Source organism: Chelonia mydas, chromosome 15, assembly GCF_015237465.2.
Source record: "Chelonia mydas isolate rCheMyd1 chromosome 15, rCheMyd1.pri.v2, whole genome shotgun sequence".
In the NCBI taxonomy this organism is placed as follows: Eukaryota; Metazoa; Chordata; order Testudines; family Cheloniidae; genus Chelonia; species Chelonia mydas.
In genome coordinates, this window is record NC_057856.1 from 24,264,596 (window position 1) to 24,285,276 (window position 20,681).

General features: G+C 46.7%; 1 protein-coding gene across 47 annotated transcripts in view; it reads left to right on the forward strand.

Annotated features, from left to right (window-relative positions):
* NCOR2 (nuclear receptor corepressor 2) overlaps positions 1-20,681 on the forward strand; it is a 397,818-nt gene that overhangs the window by 209,779 nt on the left and 167,358 nt on the right. For all 47 annotated transcript variants that reach the window (XM_037879169.2, XM_037879168.2, XM_037879164.2 and 44 more), the window contains 2 exons: positions 6,124-6,180; positions 13,115-13,167. In XM_037879169.2, coding sequence (XP_037735097.1) covers positions 6,124-6,180; positions 13,115-13,167 — 110 coding nt within the window. The remainder of the gene's footprint in view (positions 1-6,123; positions 6,181-13,114; positions 13,168-20,681) is intronic.

The following is a 20,681-nucleotide window of genomic DNA, read 5'->3' on the forward strand; positions in this document are numbered from 1 at the left end:
TAACTTCAACAACGCAATATGAAAAGTTGTCAGTTGGGGTGAACTGGTTTTAAGGTTGAATCCTAAGCATTACATGACAGTCTTTTTAATTATGTCATCACATAGACCAGTGGTCGCCAACCTTTCTGTGGAAATAGCACATTGCTATTCCCAGAAGGCTGTGGCGGGCGCCGGACACCCCACCGCTGGAGAACCGCCCCCCGGAATCCCGCCGAGAAGCGGCAGTGGAAGAAGTGTCGCCACCGAAATGCCGCCGAGAAATGGTAACGCCTCTAGGTGTCTCCGCTTCTCGGCAGCATTTCGGCGGCCGGTTCCCCAGTGGCTGCGCTCTGCGGCGGGGTGTCCTGAGGGTGCACAAAAATGCCCTGGCGGGCGCCATGGCACCCACAAGCACCGCGTTGGGGACCACTGACGTAGACTTTCTCAGGCATTAGTATAATGGTTTTAGTTTTTGGAACTTTAGATACATGTGTATCTAAAATGTGTGCCGATGTAAAGTCGTGTAATTATAGTCTGTTCCAACGTCTGTGTGTAAGGGGCGGAGTTAAGGTGGTTGTGTTCAACCGTAGCTCGATGTGCAGCCATTGCAGTGGTGTATTTTTGCATGAGATTATGTTCTGCTACAGCAGTGGAGAGCATGGTGGGGGTAGTTTAACTTTATAATGAGATGCTACATTTAATTTCACAGGTAGGGATCTGTACAACTGCAATCTATGGAGCTGTGATGGCATTATATGAACAGTGCTGGCTACAGAATGGTGTGTTTTCCCTTCTTAATGAATCTGGCAGGAAATCTACAGTACAAGCCATTGTTTCCTAACGGAAGGGATCTCGCATGGAAAAGTCCCTTTTTGGCAGTTGTCCCTTTTTATGAGTAGGGATAAACGTTTTTCTTATCATGCAGGCCATATGTTACATCCCATTGATACAGTGCTTTACAAACGGTAGCATTGGTGTTCATGGAGACGTTCCCTGGCTGTGGTCCGTAGATCACGTGCTGGTGGCCCCATGAGGCTGACGTCTCCTTGTTCCCAGTTGTGAAATGGCAATTAAAGAAGCTAAAAATACCATATTACTGCATCAAGCTGTTTTCCCATGTAAGCTGTGGCCTGTGGGTGCCACAGAGGTGTGGTAAGGTGCGAGGGCAAGTTGGATGATCTCTTTCAGATGTGGCATATGCTGCGGAAAGAGTGTGCGAACCGCGGTGTTAGTGGGGATCCTAAATCCTTGTCCGCTGTCACAGCCGTCCCTCGTAGAGCGGGGAAGCTTCCGGCTAGCATCCCACTTTCATTAGTTTGGGAGCAGAGCGGCCGTACGGGGTTAAAGCAAAAGACACTTAGAGAGGGCAGCCTTCTCCATAGTGTGTACTTCAGCCTGATAGTTTGGCTTGTATGGTTTCTTAGCTACCGGACTGACCCGTTAGTGGAGCTGATCTTTTAGCTTTCAGGGTAGAGCTTGTGCTTTTGGAGCCTAAGCATGAGAGTTCAAATCCTCCGCTTCCTCCCGGTGTAGCTGATGGGGTATGTCTGCCTCAAATAGCCGAGCCCGACAAGAGGAGTTTAAAGACGGTTAGTGCACAAGAATAAATACCGTTGCGTTGTGTAAAAAGCAACATTTTTTTTAATCAAACAACATGCTGTAATCAAGTCCCGTTTAAGGCAAATATTTTCGTCTTTTCATAGAATTCATACATTCTAAGGCCAGAAGGGACCATTGTGATAATCTAGTATAACACAGGCCATGCCGGAGAGAGAGCCATTACATTCCCAAATATATGTCGCAAGATACATTCTGGCAACTTCACAGATATTCAGGGACTAGCAGAATCCTCAGCACCGAGGCGTTTTCACGGAGATTTTGATGGATGAAATGCAAGATAATTAAGCTGCATCTCTTCACTGCTAGTTTGCTGTTTGTAGCTAATTGAATTGCATCACTGGTCGCTGAAGTGATCTGGGGTTGACTGGAATATAGCCTGCCTTGGTGAGAACAGAAACCAAGTGGAGATAATACAACTGACCACTGGGTGGCTTCCATGTCTGCGAGATAAACCTAGCTCTGAATGCTGGCACGGTCTTTTTTGCAAATCTGTGGTGGGACAGATTGTTGGTAGTTACTTTATAACGTGCTATCGCACCCCCACCCCCGCTACAGACTTTGAAGCACCCCTCCCTCTATATGGAATGGTCATGTATCAAATGACCCAAACAGAAGAGACTTGGAAAAACAGGGGAAATCAAATAGGCATCTCAGGGATTTGGCTTCCCAGACATGGCCCTGCCAATGAGAAAGCCTTGCCCCCTGCCTGATAATCACAGCCTCGCCGATCTCAGTTGTCTTGGTGGGGCATAGAGTTAAATGTGGGCCTGCATCTACCATGGCCCTAGACTAAAGGGCTTGATATCATGGTAAGGGGACCTCGAAGTGTGTCCGATGGCTCTCTGCCAGCTAGTGCTGTGTGCAGATTATAGGCACCACTGATTCCTAGGCGTCCCTGTGCCAGTCAGCAGGCAGACAGCTGTGAGCTGCAAATGCAGCAGCTACTGGATCATCTTCAGGGGATGCCCAAGAAGGAGCAAATGGCAAAAATCTAGCCGGGCATGGTCCACCTTTGAGAGGAAAGTCTGTCTGGGCATTGAGAGAGTTGGCCTTGCTGAGCTCCATCCCAACATTATCTGTTAGCCTCTTAGTTTTGAGTTTGGCGATTCCTCCTGGTCCTGCTTTTGTAGGTAGACTTTTATACTGAGCTAAATGTGCAAGAAAGGGGCGACCCAAAGAGCCATGTATTTTTCGCAGCATGTTTCTCTTTGCCCTTTGCTGGAACTGCATTTATTTGTGTTTGCAAATAAACTTTCTCCTTCCTCTCTCTCCACCTGCGGGATCCATCAGTGAAGTCACAATCCTCCGCTTATAACGTCACACACAATCCCCGTGAAGTGTCTCCACTGGGGGACCAGCAAGGGGAAACAATCCTTTGTTAATGAGGAGAGTGACAAGGAACCTTGTTAGAAACGCACAGAGAAAATGTTAGGTGAGCGTTATCGTTAGGGGAAAAGACTTTCCTTTCCAGAGACTGATGTTCCTGGTTCATCTCTGGAACAAGTACAGCCCAGGCAGGCAGCAATGCAATCTCTCCACACTGAATCCACCCACTTGCCTCACCCCAGAGCTGGATGGTCCACATCTGGAGATGACAGGACAGTTCCTTTTCTCCCATCTCTCTAGATTCTCTCTCTCTGTCTGTCCATGGCCTGTCTGATCCCTGGCCACATGGAGATTTGCCAGCCAGGGTGCCGGTTGCGCTGGTGGTTTCTGTGCTGTGGATACCGTTCCACTAAGAACAAGCCTGCTGCACCAACTCAGTTCACAGCGGCCACTTAATAGGCAAGGGACAGCTGGGGGAGGGGAAGGGGGGGAATGAGACCACACCAAGGCACCTTTTAAAATCTCTTGCATGTTTTCTTCACTTGGCAGGAGTCCCTCTCCCAACCCCATCTGGGCTGGCTGCATAGTTTACTAGCACCTCGATTCCACTCTGTGCTTTTGGTTAGGGCCCTTCACACCTGTTTTTTTATTTGCTGTACTCTAGTTGCAAGAGCCGTGAGCCAGGCTGCAGCTTGCAGCTGGTTAATTGGGTGGTAGTTCAAATGCAAACCAATGTGAAGGCCCCATGCTGGGCCAGACTAGCCTTTGAGTATCAGGGGGAGCCTGTGAATATTGGGGATGGGGCACTGGCCATTCAGAGTGAGGGTGGAAATACCAGGGCTGTGTCTGCTCTCATGTCCCTTATTTCATGCTGGCGTAACACCACGGATTTCAGTGAGTTGCTCCTGGCCTTATGCTGGGGTGAGTGAGGTCAGAAGCAGACCCCTGTTGTATCTGGAAATTAGAGACAGGGAAGCGATTGCTATAAAATTCCCAGAGCCAAGTCTCACCTCTGCACCCAGCCAGCTGTCTGCTTCTCCTCTAAGCATTGCTTGGGTGTTAGCTTGGTGGAGCTTATCCCTGCCTCAGCTGCTCTGGGGGTATTTTCCCCTCCAACAGCCCCTGGAGTGGGAAGGGGTGTGCCAGGAATATGTTTTATCTGTGTCTTTCAGCAGGCCATGGCTGTGGGGCTGTCTAGTGGATAGAGTGCTGGTCTGGGACTGAAGAGATCTGGGTTCTATTCCTGGCTCTGCTGTTGACCGACCTTGCCCAAATCATTTAAATGCTCTGTGCCTCAGTTTCCCCACCTGTAAAATGGGGGTCATGATACTGACCTCCGTAGTAAAGTTCTCTGAGCTCTACTGATGAAATGTGCTGTGTACGAGCTGCATGCTGGTGGTGGTATTACTCTGCCTGGTGAGGAAGGCTCTTTTGCTGCATGATCCAGTTATATTGGGGTGATGTTAGCTGAATTAGTTCCAGATCACAACAATGTGAGAGGAGAATCCGTCTCGTTGCACCCACACATCCTGCAGCCCCTGGAATAGTTTGAAACTCATCCTGGTTTGCTGGGCAAATTTTCATTTGTCAGGTGAGCTCTCTTGGGCTGGTTAGTGGATGGTTAGCCCGGGCTGGTTAGTGGATGACTGCAGACATGAGTTCCTTCTTTGATCCTGGGACCAAACCTGCAAAAGTGCTCACATGCAAATCAGCTCTTCTGTGTGGGTGTGCGAGGAATTTCCACACCTATGATCTGCATTTGCACTTTTGGGGCTCTGCCCTGATGTAGGGAATAGATAGTTATAAATCTTGGGAAACATAGTAAAGCCCTTGCATTTGGCTGGATGAGGGTCGAGGTGAGCTGTCAGCACGGCATGTGGGGGATTAGCGAGGCAGCTCCCATCACAAAACATTGTAAGTGCATCCAGCTGTGGACAGGCATCAGCGTGAGAGGGTTATGTGCTTTGCCGTCAGAGAGGGCCCGTATCAGCCCCCTCGATCTAAATACCCCAAAAGTTGAAATCCTGATCCAAATTTGGCAATTTATAGTGCACTTAACGGAAACCCAGCCCTCAGGCTGCCCAGCCTGGGGAGTGTTTTGAAATTCAGATCCCAAGCTTGTGGCTCTAGCCCATCTCTCAGGTGAACGTGCTTCAAGAAGGATTTTTTCGACTCCGCTGTGTTTTAAAACCTGCAGTAGTGGAATTTTATTCCCCCCACCTTCTAACCCTCTTGAATGCTTAAGATTCTATGTTTAATTTTATTAAGTGTGTATAAAAATCCATCTCCGCAGCCCCTTATACTGCCAGGTGTTTTGTTTTATGTGATCAGTGCTGGGTAACCTCAGCAGCGTAAAGCGATCCAGACTTATCGGGCTGTTAGTACCAATCACTGAGAAGCCTGGCTTTGCAAGGAAGAGAGCTTTTGGCTGAACATGTCATCTTTTATTTAGCTCCCCCACCCCCGCCCCCCCCTGCAGTGAACCCCTGGCTCTTTTCAGGCCTGTTTAATTAGTAACCACTGAGCACAGGATGAGACATGTTCCCGCTCTCCTAGCAAGTGCCAGGTAGTTTGGCCGGGGAGCGGGGGATGTGTGTTGTACTGCGGAGGGGAGAGGGAAGCTAGCAAGGGAAGGAGCTAAGGGCAGCTCAGATGTAATGATCACATGTTCAGTGAGAGGATGAATCCTGGAAAGGGCATCTCTCTCTGTCTCTGCCTGCTCCCCCTCCCGCCCCCTCGTGCTGCGCTCGTGCTGAGGTAATTGTACAGAATCCAGCCGCCTGCAAAGCGAAAGAGAATTCAGTTGCTACTGCGAGCAGCCGAAGGGCTCCTGAATGAACGAGCGCTGAGGACGAGGGGGCGGCTGGGGCAGCATGGAGTAGGTTCCGGCGTCTGGATTGTTTTCTGCCGCTCCTCTGCGGACTGTGCAGGTTAAACTGAGCCAGCGGTGCCCTTTGCCTGCAGCGCTGTGTTGCGGATCTGGGAGCTCTGCTGCTTTTAACCTTTTCTTTCCCCTGGCACCTTGGTGGGAGGTAGGGGAGGAGGGGTGGTGGGGGTGGAGGTTGAGTTTAGCAGCAGTTTAAAAAAACTGAACAAAAGGTTTTGAGCAGGGAGAAAAACGAACCCTAGGGCTGAAATTCTGATCGGCGAGAGAAATAACTTCTCTTCCTGTCCCCTCCCCCCCCCTCTTCTTTGCAGAAAAAAGCAGAAGCGGCCCACAGGATCCTGGAAGGATTGGGCCCCCAAGTGGAATTGGTAAGTTGTGTCTCACAGCGCGGGGATTTGGAGGGCAGCCAACTTCGGAGAGGTCTTGGAGACCGGCGCACCATCCTGTGTGTATGTGTAAGCCATAAGAAGGAAGTGTTCTGCTGGCCAGAACATGTCACTGGTGTGCACCAAAGGAGGAAGCAAAGCGGATAGGATGAATAATATCTCACACACACACATACACACCCACACACTCCATGTAGCTGTGTTCTGGGGGACTTGAATAATATCACACACACACCTACCCACCCCATGTAGCTGTGTTCTGGGAGCCTTAGCCCGTTTTCCCTGCTTCTACCTCAGACGAAGGCAGAACGGCGGGAGAGACTTACCCCAAACTTCATTGGTGCCTGACGCTGCCGTTGTGAATCCGTGATGCTAATGTTGTCCTCCACCACGTTCCTGGTCCTGTGCGTTCAGCACCTCAGTGGCTGGTGAACATCAGGATGCCGTGTGCGGACGATCTCATTGTGGGTCCCCCTCCCCAGCACAGATATAATAGGATCGCATGGGGGAGGGGGGCAGGAGAGGTGTCAGAGGAGCATGTTCCAGAAGTGCTGGTTCTAGATTGGAATGACCTGTCAGCAGTAATTATGTGAAGTTGTAAGAGTCCAGTTCCAGTCTGTCTCAGCTGCATGTCGTACTTGTGGGAGCAGTGAAAATTCAATCAGCGTTATCCATGGTTGCTGTCAAATTCAGCTGTCCCCTCCCATCTACCCAACACACCCTGCTCTGTCTCCAGCAAATGCAAGTGACTATATGATTCCTGAGCTGTAGGTGAAAACAGCTCATTGCGGGGCACTGTGTTGGGGCTTCCCAGGAGAACTCCCTCTACACTATACAAAGGGAGCAGCTGGGTGTGGGGAGGATTGAGTCCTGTATCATGCTGAGCACCCTTAGCAAGATGCTGAGACCCCTTAGCACCCACTGACTGCAGCCTTGCGCAGACCGGTACTTTTAGGTAAAGAGTGTGTGTTGGAATCTGCCAGATGACTAGCCCTTGGGAAGATGGGGGCGGCGGGGAGCTGTCCTTGCCAGTTTTAATTCAGAAGTGTTTGGGATAGCATGGCATTAATCTCGTGTGTGTGTGTGTGTGTGTGTGTGTGTGTGTGTGTAAAATATATATTAGCTTCCTTGTGACACCTCCTGTGTGTACACACACACAGGAGGTGTCACAAGGAAGTTAATGATCCCCCGGTTCACATCTCAGTTAAGGAGATTGTGCATAACTGTGTCTGCTTGTAGTCCCCAAGGAGTTAATCCCTTCAGAGTCTCTCTCTGCTTCTCAGGTTGGCTGTGTCGGGGCTTGGTGCTGGTCCTTTAAATGTGGTGTGTTTAAATAATAAATAAATGACACCGGGTGGTGGTTACTGAGGCTAAGCCTCTCTCTCTTTCCCAGCCTAATCACTGTCCGTTCCAGCCCCACTTCTGAGGGGGGCATGGAAACCTGGCCTGTACGCACATGCTGCAGAACGGGGCTTACGTTCTTTTCCCATCCCCCACTCCCTGCCATGTTGTGATTAGCACAACAGGGCCCCAGCCATGACAAGGGCCCTCGAGAAGCTACTGGGACCCAAGAAGTAATGTTCGTACGCAGCTACTCTTCTGTATCAGAAAGGAAATTATCTCAGGAAGGAGGACAGAGCTTTCCATGCCTGCCTCGCTTGGTATTCTTCCTCTTTAGAAGGTCTGGTGATATAGGCACATACAACAGTCCTAGGCGACCCTCAAGCCTGAGAGTCTCTTGTGCCGCTCTGGGTCCCTTGGAGCCAGTTGCATGAGAAAGGGCTGCAGAAATTTCCTGAGTTCACTTGAAATACAGCTGTGAGAATTGCTCCTGGCTTCCCTGTGGGCATGGCGGTCTCACTAATATTTGTTCAAGAGTGCTCTGGTTACTATAGTCAAACAGAGGTGGTGACAGATAAACGTCTGCTTGATCAGGAGGCAGCTTGCCAGGTGCTGATTGCTCAAAGCAAGAGATCACGGAGGAAATTGGTTAGTCAAAACTGAGAGAGGCAGAGGTCATACAAAACCACGGATTGCAATCTGGGGCTGAGGGGAACATCCTGATAGCGTTAAGGTGTTAATGGCAGGGTTGAATCTAGAGCTGCACCTCCTCAAGGTAGCGATCGTTTTTGTTTCCAATCCTGGTGGGCAGATAGATTGGCAGTTTGAACATTGCAGTGCATTGGAGCTCTCATTTGACTTCATTTTCAAAAGGGTATCACTATAGCCAAGTCCCCCATAACAAATGTAACTGTCTTCTCGTTTTTCCAAGTGGACGTTCTCCAGAAGGAATAGGCTGTGCTCATCTTACCTTAGGGAAATGCTGATTTGGATCCGTCACACTTGCTTCTCTGCCCAATTTGGTATTTACAAAATCTCTCTTTCTGTGGGCTGTTTATGGCCGCAAGGACAGACCGAGTTTGCTCAACCAGTGCACAGTTAATTCTGAAGCATTTTACTGTTGGTGATCACCGATGAGATTATTGTATTTCTTATGGATGGGGGATGTCTCTCTTTGTTTGATTGTGGGGACAGATTTAGAATGATGTGGATATTGGGCAGATGAAAGTTTCTAGCCTATGAGCATATAATAAGTGATGTGTTGAACTTGATGTTGGGGTTTTAGAGTTCCATATTTCTAAATGTTTGGGTTTCTTTTCAAGTGCTGTGTGGAATGGCATGTCATTATCTCAAAGCACCCTAAACTGTTAGTTAACAAAAAATTTTGTGGATACAGTGGTGTTGTAGCTGTGTTGGTCGCAGGATACTAGAGAGACAAGAGGGGTGAGGTAATAAGATATTCGATAGTGTCTCTCAAGTTTTCCTTGTGGCAGTATAAGAAAAAGCAGCAGAAGTTGGTGACATTAATCAAACTGATGTATTTGCAAGGCTGTGTGTGCACAAGAAGATATCGTAACCCATAAGCAGCCGAACCACCATTACTCCCTCCCCTTCCACCAGGAACTGGTGTTTACGTGACTCATCAAACCCCTGTCGGTTCAATCTCAGTTTACCCAATCACACTGAAGAAAGGCATGTTCATTTATCAATGTGTTTTCTCGCCCATCGTTCCAGTCCCCATACAGTAGCTCACGGCAGAAGTGCGCTGCAAAGTCGCTCCAGCCTTCCTGCAACGAGAGCCCCTCCAGTTCGATTGTTGATCAGGAGGGACGTGCTGATGTGATGCGACAGAGTCGCCGCTTGGGTTTTTCTCTTCCCAGCGCAGGCATTGATTCTGAGGATGGACTTACCCTCTCGAAGTTACCTGGACTTAGCAGGACAGACGCCTGTTTCCCCTGCAGCTTTCCAAACTTGAGTTAGTCAGCCGGCTCTTTGCCTGCACTTCAACAAGCAGATTTGGGTGGGTTAGTGTTAGAAATGTGCACGGGGGAAGGGAAGCTGCTGTTAACCTGGCTCCTGACTGGGTCATACCTGTCTTGTCTTGTAAGCCCTTGCATTGCCAATGGAGGTTGCCACAGCATCCTTGTAGCACATACATTGCCTGGGATACAGTTGTAGTCTGTTGCACTTCTGCATCATGACGCAGACCACCAGTACTGCCCCCAAAATTTCATCAGCCATTTTGTCGCCCTATCATCCAGTTTATTTAGATCCCTTTGTAACTCTTCACAGTCTGCTTTGGGCTTACCTATCTTGAGTAATTTTGTATCATCTGCAAACTTTGCCAGCTCACTGTTCACCCCCTTTTCCAGATGATGCATGAATATTTTGAACAGCACAGGTTCCATTTCAGATCTTTTGGGGATCCCACTATTTACCTCTCTCCATTGTGAAAACTGATAATTTATTGCTCCCTTTTATTTCCTATCCTTTAGCCAGTTAATGATCCATAAGAGAACCTTCTCTCTTATCCCATGACAGCTTACTTTGAATAAGAAACTCCTTTCAAAGGCTTTCTGACAGTCCAAGTACACTATATTGCCCACATGTCTGTTGACACCCTCAAAGAATTCTAATAGATTGGTGAGGTATGATTTCCCTTTATAAAATGTGTGATTCGTCCTCCAACATATTGTGTTTATCTAAGTGTCTGATAATTTTGTTCTTTATTATAGTTTCAAGCAATTTGACTGATACTGCCTGTAATTGCCGAGCTCGCCTCTGGAGCCTTTAAAAAAAAAAAAAAAGGGCATTATGTTAGCTATCCTTAAATCGTCCTCTGTACCAGATGACTTGAACGATAGGTTACGTACCACAGCTAGCAGTTCTGCAGTTTTACATCTGAGTTCCTTCAGAACTCTTGGGGGAATACTGTCTGGTCCTGGTGGCTTATTACCGTTCAGTTTTTCTATTTGTTCCAAAACCACCTCTAATGACACCTCAATCTGGGACAATTCCTCAGATTAGTTACCTAAAAAGAAAGGCCCACATCTCCCCCACATTCTCTGCCGTGAAGACCAATGCAAAGAATTCATTTAGCTTCTCCACAAGGGCCTTGTCTTCCTTGAGTGCTCCTCTAGCCCTCAAACATCAAGGGGCCACGTTCCTGCTTCTGATGTACTTAAATTTTTTTTTTTGGTCTTAGTTTTTGTGTTTTTTTGCTAGTTGTTCTTGAATTCTCTCTTGGCTTACCTTATTATACGTTTACACTTAACTTGCCAGAGTTTATGCTCCTTTCTATTTTCCTCACTAGGATTTGATTTCCAGTTTTTAAAGGATGCCGCTTTGCTTCTGAACTGTCTTGTATTCTCCTATTTAGCTATGGTGGGTTTTTTATGGTTGTCTTACGGTTTTGTTTTTTTTATTGGGCGTATACGTTTAGTACAGGGGCTGGATCTTTGAAAAACAAGCTTCTAGAACAGACCGTAGTAGTATCCTACTATAGACTGAAAAGGTCCATTGGATGGGTGTGGCAGGGTCTTAGATGCTGAAGAAATCGTTGAGAGAGAGAGAGAGACGCTGAGCCGGTAGAACAGCCATTAGCCCAAGCCTTTCAAAGGCTGTGGGATGGGGAATCTGATAAACACAGGCCAAACCAGTCTTTTATCTCTTTGTCATGGCTCTTTTCGTTAGTTTAAAGTGAAACAAAATTACATTCAACCCTCAGTTTAACCTCCATTACCATGGAGAGTGAACATGGCTGGTTTGTATTTAACCATGTTCAGAATATAGACTTTGACCGTAAGCCATCCATCCTGCGCACTCCTGGCTGTTTGACCACGCTTGGCCACAGATGTTAAATCGCTCGCAGATGGCTTAGTGAAACTTCATGGATATATTGCCTGCACAGTTGGATGGCGTTTCTGCGGTTAGACAGAGATTGTGTTCGTCAGTTGCTGTTTGCGGCTGGGCAGTGGTTGGCTTTATTAACACAGCGCGGGGTGTGCTCACAGACCCTTATCTTTAAAATTAGGCCAGTGACTAGACATGTTGATTTGGTTATGATCCTGAATTCATGGTAGTCTCTTTTGGTACTCGGGCTGCGTCCTGGTGCCATTCTCCAGCAATCTCTGGTGCACCAGTGGTTCTTGTGGCTCCCTGGCTGAGATCTCTTCCTCCCTGCCCCCCCTTCCCCGCCCCCCGGTCAAAGCCAGCAAGCGACTGCTGGGGTGTGGTAGGACCTAACCTTTGTGATAAATGTATTTCATGCCCCTAAGCCAGGGCTTTCATCATCTCAGAAAGATTTACCCATGTCCCCGATCTGGGAAAGGCCCACGTGTACTCATGCTTTACTCACTAGTGCACAGTTAATCTAGGTTATGCCTCCGGCATCACCATGAATAGCCATGGTGCCACTTCGGTGACTCCCCATCCATGGATGACAGGTGGCAGTGCTTGACATGACCATTAATCCCGAAGGCATAGGATTTAGTGACTGACTACATGCCACCCTGCAAGAGCTCCTTCCCTCCTAGAATCTCCAAGCACTTTATACACGCAAATGGATGAAGGGGTCAGGTCACCCTCCGCAGGAGGTGGCATGTCCTCATCCCACTGATAGAGAAACCGAGGCACAGCAGTTAAGCGACTTGCCCAAGGTTACAGTGTGGGTGAGAGAGAGCCAGGAATAGGACACAGATCTCCTGACTCACCACTGCGTGTTCTAATCACTAGGCAGTGCAAGGACGGGTGGCCCAGTGGGTAGGGCTCTAGCTTGGGACTTGACATCTGGGTTCGGTTCCCTTTTCTGGTGCAGATTTCCTGTGTGACCCTGGACTGAGTCACTTAGTGTCTGTGTGCATCAGTTCCCCATTGGTAACACGGGGAGAACAGCACTGCCCTGCTTCCCATGGGTGTTGTGAGGATAAGTACTTTAAAGATTGAGGTGCTCCGATCCAATGGTGATAACCCCGAGACAGACCAAATCCCAATGCAGTTGGAACCTGAGGGCTCTGTCTTTCTTTTGAGTGGCACCAGCACCTGACCCTCCCTGTGGCTGGCTCCCTTGGAGGCTAAGTCGGCTTTCCTTGAGTAGACATAACAATTTGCAGCACACACTGTTTTTCCCCCACCCCCTTCTCCTATCCTCCCCCGTGTCATATGTTCCAAGGTGCACTGCATTTTCGGTAAGTGAATAACACTCAGCTCCCCCCACCTCCCTGTGCTGTGCTGTATGGTGTTTATATGGATTACAGAGCAAATTGCTTGTTCTTAGCCAGCTCAGCTGCGTGCTGCCTGCCTCCCACGGGCTGATCTTGGATGCCCGCTGACTCAAGCCGCGTTGCTGTGTGTTCGGGAAGAAGCAGCACCTCCTGCATTAAAGGAGAGGAACAGAATGGGGCAGGGGGGCAGTGAGAGATGGCACCGAGCCCAGAGCATTAGAGCAGAATGGACTACGCTGGCGTATCTCTCGAGGAGCTGAAAGTCCACGCTGATACAGTAGCATTTCTGACAGGTTGAAGTTTCTAAATGTCAGACTGTACATTTATGCCTTCGTTTTTCTTGTTTATTTCAGCCATTATACAACCAGCCTTCAGACACCAGGCAGTACCATGAAAATATTAAAATGTAAGTATGTGGCAATAAAGTCTATTTGAAATGTCAGGTTATGCATTAGGCTGGAGCAGAAGAGATGCTCGCCTGCCTCCAGATCCCATTTCCCGTTAAGGCTGAAAAGAAATCGCGTGTACCCTTTTAGCGATATTGTGTTGCTGCATTGGTACCCAGAGCATCCAAATGTCTGAAAAAGTACATCAGCCAGGAAGAGCAGAGTTTGTGGGATGGTAAAGGTACTGTTCGATTTGTGTGGCGAGGAGTGGGGTTGTGGGGGGGAACTCGGCTGTCTTCGTGGGGAGGGAGTTTTAAATGAGTTGGTTAAGGAGGATGGCGTGGTGCGTTTTATATATGGGAGAATGTATTTTAAAAAAGGATGAATGGGGGCAGAAGTTGGAGAGCCCAGGTGGCATCAGTGGCTGCTCGGAACCCTTTGGCCAGCTGAGGAAAGCTGCGCTAGGAGGAAACGGATCCTCTGCAAGCAAGATTTGGAAACCGTGCTCTGCTGCTTAGCCACTGCAAAGGGGGAGAGCGAATGTGTAATGCTAGTCCCTAAGTTCACCCTGCTTCCCTCAGGTGTGTAATACGACCCAGGAGAGGACTGGGAAGAGCTTCGGCTCAAATTTACAAAAGTAAGAGATCAGCTCAGATCCTCTTGAATTGATGGCCGGGTTACACCCTTGGAGAGCAAGTGTGGCTGAAACTTGGCAGAATGGGGGAGGGGAAAAGGTTGAAGTATCTGTGCTGAGCACCGTGTCAGAGTAGTATTTGTAGCTTTTCAAGAGCCTGCACTCCTTAATCACCTTTCTAACTTTCCTGTGCTGTTGAGTCTGACTGTGTGGATTTTTCTTTGAGCTCCCTTGCCTGATTGACAGCTTCAAGTCCAGGTATATTTCAGAATGAAATGTAAGCGCAGTTTTGTTTGACACGTGCTGAGGTATGAAACTTCATAAACTGTCTGCTTTTTTTAATGTGTTTTCGGGAAGGATAGATTGAAGGGAAAAGTTGGACATTACTTTAAAGTGCCTCTTCTGTCAATGAGGCTGTAATGAACGTTTAATAACAACAGATTATTACAAAGATATTTACCAAGTTTTAATAATCCTGTAGTCAATTACTTATCGTTTAAACCTCAATAAATGATTTGATAAACAATTGATGTTTAGTGACTACAGTGAGTTACTGCAGATAGATTGAATATAACATAAACTTCTAGATTTATTATCAATTGAAATTAAAAAGGTTCACGTGGTCTAACAGTTCTTGTCTGGGTTGATTCTATACAGATGATTACTTTCAAATCACCCAGTTGTGGCTACATGGGATACACCTGTTCTCGTTCCGAGCATACCAGCCATTTCCTAATATTCTGTGGCTTTTGGTGGAATGTTAAGAGACGCCAGGCGAGTTGAAGTGAAGGAGTTAACATAGAGCTTCTTTCTTATTACAGGATTCAGGATGTAGTTAAATGTGTTATGAATTGACCTGATTTCTAGGCATTTAAGTGGTGTTCATCTCTATGGTATTCATAAAGGGAAAGGATTGTCCAGTGGGGAGAATGGTAGTCTGGGAATCAGGAGACCCAGGTTCAAGTCCCTTTTCCATCACAGATTTCCTGCATGACCTTAGGCAACTCACTTAAGGTAAAATGTCCAAAAGCACCTAAGTGATTTAGGATCCGAGGCCCCATTGAGTTTTTGCCTTTCTGTGCCTCAGCTCTCCATCTGTGAAATGGGGATGATAGCACTGCCCTGCCTCACATGGGTGCTGTGAGGATCAATACATTAAATTCTGTGTGGCGCTCAGACTTTGTGGGAATGGGACCATACAAGTGCCCTAGACAAAGAGTAGCAAAATGCCTCAGAGGCATTAACAAATGAAGCACCCCCCTGGGATAGGGAAATATTATCCCTATTTCTCAGGTGGGGAAATTGAGGCACAGAAATTAAGTGCCTGAGGTCAGATCAGAAGTCGGTGGTAACTTAGGGCCAGAACTCATGTTTCTTAACCAAAAAGCTATCCTTCCTCTCCTTGATTTTAAGTGTTACTCTGGATTTCTTTACTTAGTTTAGCCTCTTCTCCAATGATTGAGAAGTCTCGGCTGCCTTCAGCAGCTTCCAGAAACATGGATTATCTTTAAATCTCAGATTTTGTACAAACATAGTTAATTTTTCAAGTTCACGTTTGCTTACCCTCACCTCCTGCCTAAATAGCTTCACTTCTGACTTTTGCACCGAAAGAGTTGTTTCCAGAATGATGGATCCATGCATATTTTGTCAATTACAGCCCATTCATATTGACCAAGAGCATCCCTACTGATTAAGTGGGATCAGAAAACGTATGGCTTTGATAACCTGTTTACCTCTGTTGATCATCACTCAAGCTTGGCAAGCATTGCCAGAACCCTTCTACAAGTACTCACTTGGATTTTTAGGTGACTGTGCTGTGGCTTGTTCTCTAGTCGATTCACGTTAAGCAAATGTTCTGGCCACAGGTTTAATGAGCAGGGGGATTTGCAAAGGAAACTCTTTGCCATGAGTGAACACAAATGTTAAAGCCACAGGTACTGATACTCAGAGTGGAAGGTTTTTTTTTTTTTACCAACATCCAGTTGGGGAACAGGAAGAATGCTGTGGGATATACCTAACCAGTGACCATGGATGGGCAGCTGGAATTTTGAATTGTTTGCCCCGAGCACACTGCACTCAACTGGGGAGTTATTAAATTAAAAAATTAAACTGTAAGGAAATGGATGCATGCTCATGGATGTTCCAGGGGCAGGAAAAGAGGCTGTATTTCTCAGATGAATTACACATTGGGAATTATTTACGTGGCTGTAATTCCTGTTCATAATTTTCCTCTGGCGTTCAGGTGTTGGGAAGTACAAAGCAGCAGAAGGAGAATAAGATGCTAGGGAAGGATCCAGCCCAGGAAGGATGCTGCTACCTGGGGGTCTGTATTCTCTGAAAGTTCACCTAGGGCTATATAGCTTAGCGGAGATCCATTCTGCAATGGGATGTTGTTGCTTATTTTGGGAATGAAGTATTAAGCTGCCACCCAGCAATGAGCTCCTTGCAGGCAGATCCCTGTACCTGTTCAGAGCTCATCACATGTCCAGAATGTCACTTGCTTTCTGATAGATATGTTGCATCAGATTCAGTGTTCTTATTGGTTTTTGCTTTGCCACCATTTAAACACGATTGTCACAAACAGCGTCTCTAAAGTGACACTGTCAAATTGATAGCTAGTCAATTGTGAAAAGAATGGCTTAAAAGTAGTTCCAGATATATTACACCTGCCCCTGAGTCTCCCTGCCAATTTCTGTGGTTTTACAATCCCATTTTCCTAGTATTTAAATGATTTTCCCTCCCCTCTTGCTTTGTAACAGACCCACACAAACAAGGGGAACTAACTAGCTGCCTGTACAGGGGAACAGTGAAACTGATGATTAAATACAAAGTGCTGTCAAATACACAGAATTAAACACGGAAAAGAGAGAAAATGGTGTTCTCTGATCTTTCGTTCCTAGTCAGCTTAGAGATTACTTATAGCCGTAGTGGGTAATATATTTCCAGGTAGCAGTGTACAGGTTTTGCTGTTACTGTTTTTGTTTTGTTTTTTTTTTACATTAATGGTGTCCTTTAATGAGGATTTTTTTATTATGGGTTTGATTGTCCTGCCCCCATAACTTACTGTGTTACAATAAGCAAAAGGAGACCTTAAGGCAGGCAAGTAGGTTTGGGGTTTATGCTCAGAGTGATTTGGTTCTGCAGAAATCTGGAAAATAAACCTTAACATTTAAATTAAAAACATCAATCCCCTCCTTTCTGGCCTATCACAGAAACCTCCCAATTAGCCATTTCAGCTGGTTATCAAAGCCAGTGAATGCACTCCTGGATCTAGGTCAGCATAAGGACCTGAAGCCCTCTCTGTTCCAAATGCGCTCTTTTTAACAGTGGTCCCATCTGGAAGGTCTTGTTTTCTAGATTGTCTTGGTTTACATATTTGCTTTGTTACCTGTTGTTGAATGTGCAAGGAAATTGACAGGTCACATTCCTCCCACTGTTTCTGTGCCCCAGCCTGGAGTTAAGGGATGTAAAACCAAGGCTCCAAACCACTCCTGGTACTAATGATCCCAGGACGCTTTTTGCAAGAAGAGAGCGTGTTAAGCCGCAGCGTCTCGACCAGATTAATTTTGATGCTGGTATCCTGGCTACGGCGCTTTTGCTGTTTTGGTTGGAGACATTCTTCTTCTTCCCTCCCCACTCCTCTTAAAATTGGTGTGTAGTTTTGCTAACAAATAACAGCTGCCATCTTCCACCCCCAGAGGTGGCTGAATTACAGTGGGAGGTGAAGTGATCCTCACAGAAGAGTCCTCAGGGAGACGTCTTCAGGATGAAGGACAGGATAGAGTTGGAAGGTAGCATTACAAAGGTACAACAATTCCCTCAGGCTGAAGTACAAGGGGGTTATCTAGTCCTGTGAATAATTTCACTTTAAGCAGAGGTTCGCTGTAACCAGACCTGCAGCTGGCCTATGCAGGGAAATAATCTGGGATGACCATTCTCCTGAACTATCAACAGGATTTCACTGTAAACTAGTTCTACCATGTTAAACACAGAAGGACACCCTGTGTAACAAGTTTCACGCCCGGCCCTGCAAGGGCAGTCTAGCACTTTTTTCTCTCAACATGCAGATGGTTTTTAATTTATAGCGATTCTTTTTCTGCTTGCCATTGGACAAGTTCTGTTGTCAGTTACGCTCCTCCTATTCCATGGAAGCCAATGGGTTTGCAGAGGAGTAAAACAAAAAGCAGGATCCTCCCACCCCGCCCAATTTGTGCTTCTCTATAGTAGTGTTCTTTGGATGGCAACTCTAGTTTAATTCTTACTGTTTGGTTTGCTTCCTGATTGGGGCTTTTCACTTATGTTAACAAAACAGACTCGATAGTTCTACCCTTCTTAAAATGTTACCAGTGTCTTTTATTTTCCTGGAGCTTGGTGTTGGGTCTTTTCCTTTGTACAGTGAACATTAATTTCATGCCCCAGTTCATGCCAGTGTTTACAATTACAAAAGCTTTTAAGTCTTATTTAACTGCTTTGCTATGTTCTGTTCCCCTTCTGCTTGGGTCCATTTTGGTTCACCTATGTATGCAGACTTTAGAGCGAGGACAGTAAATTTTGTATGCTGCGTCTGCTGCGAGGTCTAAGGCGCTGTCAAGCAGGTTATGCCTAAGACTTATGACCTATCTTAGAAATCTTTACGAGCTGCTGGGGGAATGTCCTTCAGATGCTAAATATCTGATTTGTTAAAGGAAAATACCTGCTGCTCTGTCAATGGGAAAGGAGAAGTAAAAGAGCAATAAAAATTAAAATAGCCCCATTTTAATGAGATCCTCTGCAGAGGCTTTTCCCACTGGCTCCGCAGCAATCAGGCACTAGTTATTATTTCATCATTTTAAAACACAACATCGACAGCTCAACTTTACAACACAGTGTTGACAGTCTTCCCGTCGGCCCTGAAGATTATTTGAAGGCTATTTAAAAGGTCCTGAACCGAGGCTTGGGGGAAAGAAAGCCCAGAAATTAGAGTGACTCCATATACAATGGGCTTCAGAACAGTCTTCTCATTCCTTGCTTCAGACATTGCTGAAAGAAGGCAGCAAACACACTGGAGACCTAATTCTGCAGTAATCACATGCAGTCTCATCTGTGTTGGTTCTTTCTATTGTAGCTTTGTGCCAGATTTAACCTCTTGTAGCACCTTTGCAATATTCTCTGACTCCTAGCACCAAAGGATTTAACTACAAGATATCCACCAGGAGGATCAATTACCTGCTGTCCGCTGTGGGAACCTTTACCTTTACTAAAGTAGACTCCCACCCAGTCAGTCAGGAAAAACAACCCACCATGACTTTTCCCCTGAAGGACCAAGTTTATGTCATGGTTTGCATAAAGGGCTCCGTAGTTTGGAGCAAAATATCAGCCACCTCTGAGCCCTAAAGAGCTCAGGAAGCTGAAATTAGGCAGCTAAACTCGAGCTGGCTCAGGCTGTATCTTCTGTTCAGAGTTTCACGCAGGCCTTTTCTTCAGGCTCAGTTTACCTGGATTTTCAGTCCTTTGCTTTTTATGGCTCTGATGTGAAATCAGAGCTTGTTCCAAACTGGGCCAATGTTCTCTTGAAACACTTGCAGATGTGTTGGAGATCCTGGACCGAGTTCAGCGTTTGCAGTTGCACCTGAAATGGGGGTCACACCATTGCATGATTTGGGTTTCTCATGCCTCTAGGAGCAACCCAAACTGCACTGTTGCATATTGTTTTAACTGTGATGGGCTCATTTTGCTAAGCATAGCTAGTGGGTTTGATCCGATGCTGCCACACGGTTAAGAATTCAATACAGGGCATGTAGGCTCAAGCTTTCAAAAGGGATTAATGATTTGGGGGGGCTATGTTTTTAGGGGTCCACCTGGGGCAAACTCAGATCTCAACTAGGGCTCCAAAATCACTCATTGAGTTTGAAAGTTTGGGTCCTTTATTTTTTTTTTTTTATTGGGCAGTATCAGTTTGCCTTTATCAGCGTAGCAAAATCCTGACCTGTAACACAAACACTATCAGACTCTGCCAGGCTAGCTTATTCCCTTTCGGGTCTTTCTCGGAGCAGTTTCAGACATTCACCTCATCAGCAATTCACCTAACAGCCCCCTCTCCCCCCCATTCAAGGTTTTTTCATCCCCTTTCTTTCCCGTGTGCTTGTGCTCGCGCAGAAGTATTAGCTTGTGATGAATTATTCAATGATGGAGAATCACATTTCAGCCCCCAGCTTGTTGTTCCTACCAAGCCTGGTGCTTGCTCTGTATGGAATACCTTGAACAGGCCAGCACTGAAACAAACAGCGTGGGCTTCAGGAGAAGACAAGTGGGGTAATGCCGGGGTGTCTTTTATGGCTGGAAAGGCTGCTGCTGAAGAACTACAGGGAGGGTTGCACTTGTCTGATTTTTGTCTTCAGCCCAAAGGTGCAAAAAGGACCTAAATTGAATCTCCCGGTTTGACATTCAGGACACCAGGCACGGAGAGAACAGCTGCCAAAGGAAGTTATGCAAGCACGCTGGACATTAAAAAAAGGAGTGGATACCAGGCTGGGGCATAAACGTTGTGTGGCATGGAGGGAGTTCCACTCTGGAACCTCCGAGGGCCCCGACACCCGTAATACCAGTCTGCCTGTGACGGCATTCCCTTGTCGCCACGGACCACAGTCATGCCGAACGCAGCGTATAAGCTTCTAGGAGGATTAGTGGTTCAAGCCTTTTTCTGCTATTTACAGATAAAAGCTGTGATAATTTGGGACATCTGCAGCCAAGTGCACTTTGTATTTGCAAGGATGTGATTCAGAAAATGGTGATGTGATTGGCAACCCACTTACAGTATCTTTCCTTTGACTAGTGTCACTGGGCGCAAACGGTGCCTGTAAGCACATGGAATGCATTACAAGTGCCTTACAGCAACTCCGGAGAGATTTGCCTCTGTCATAT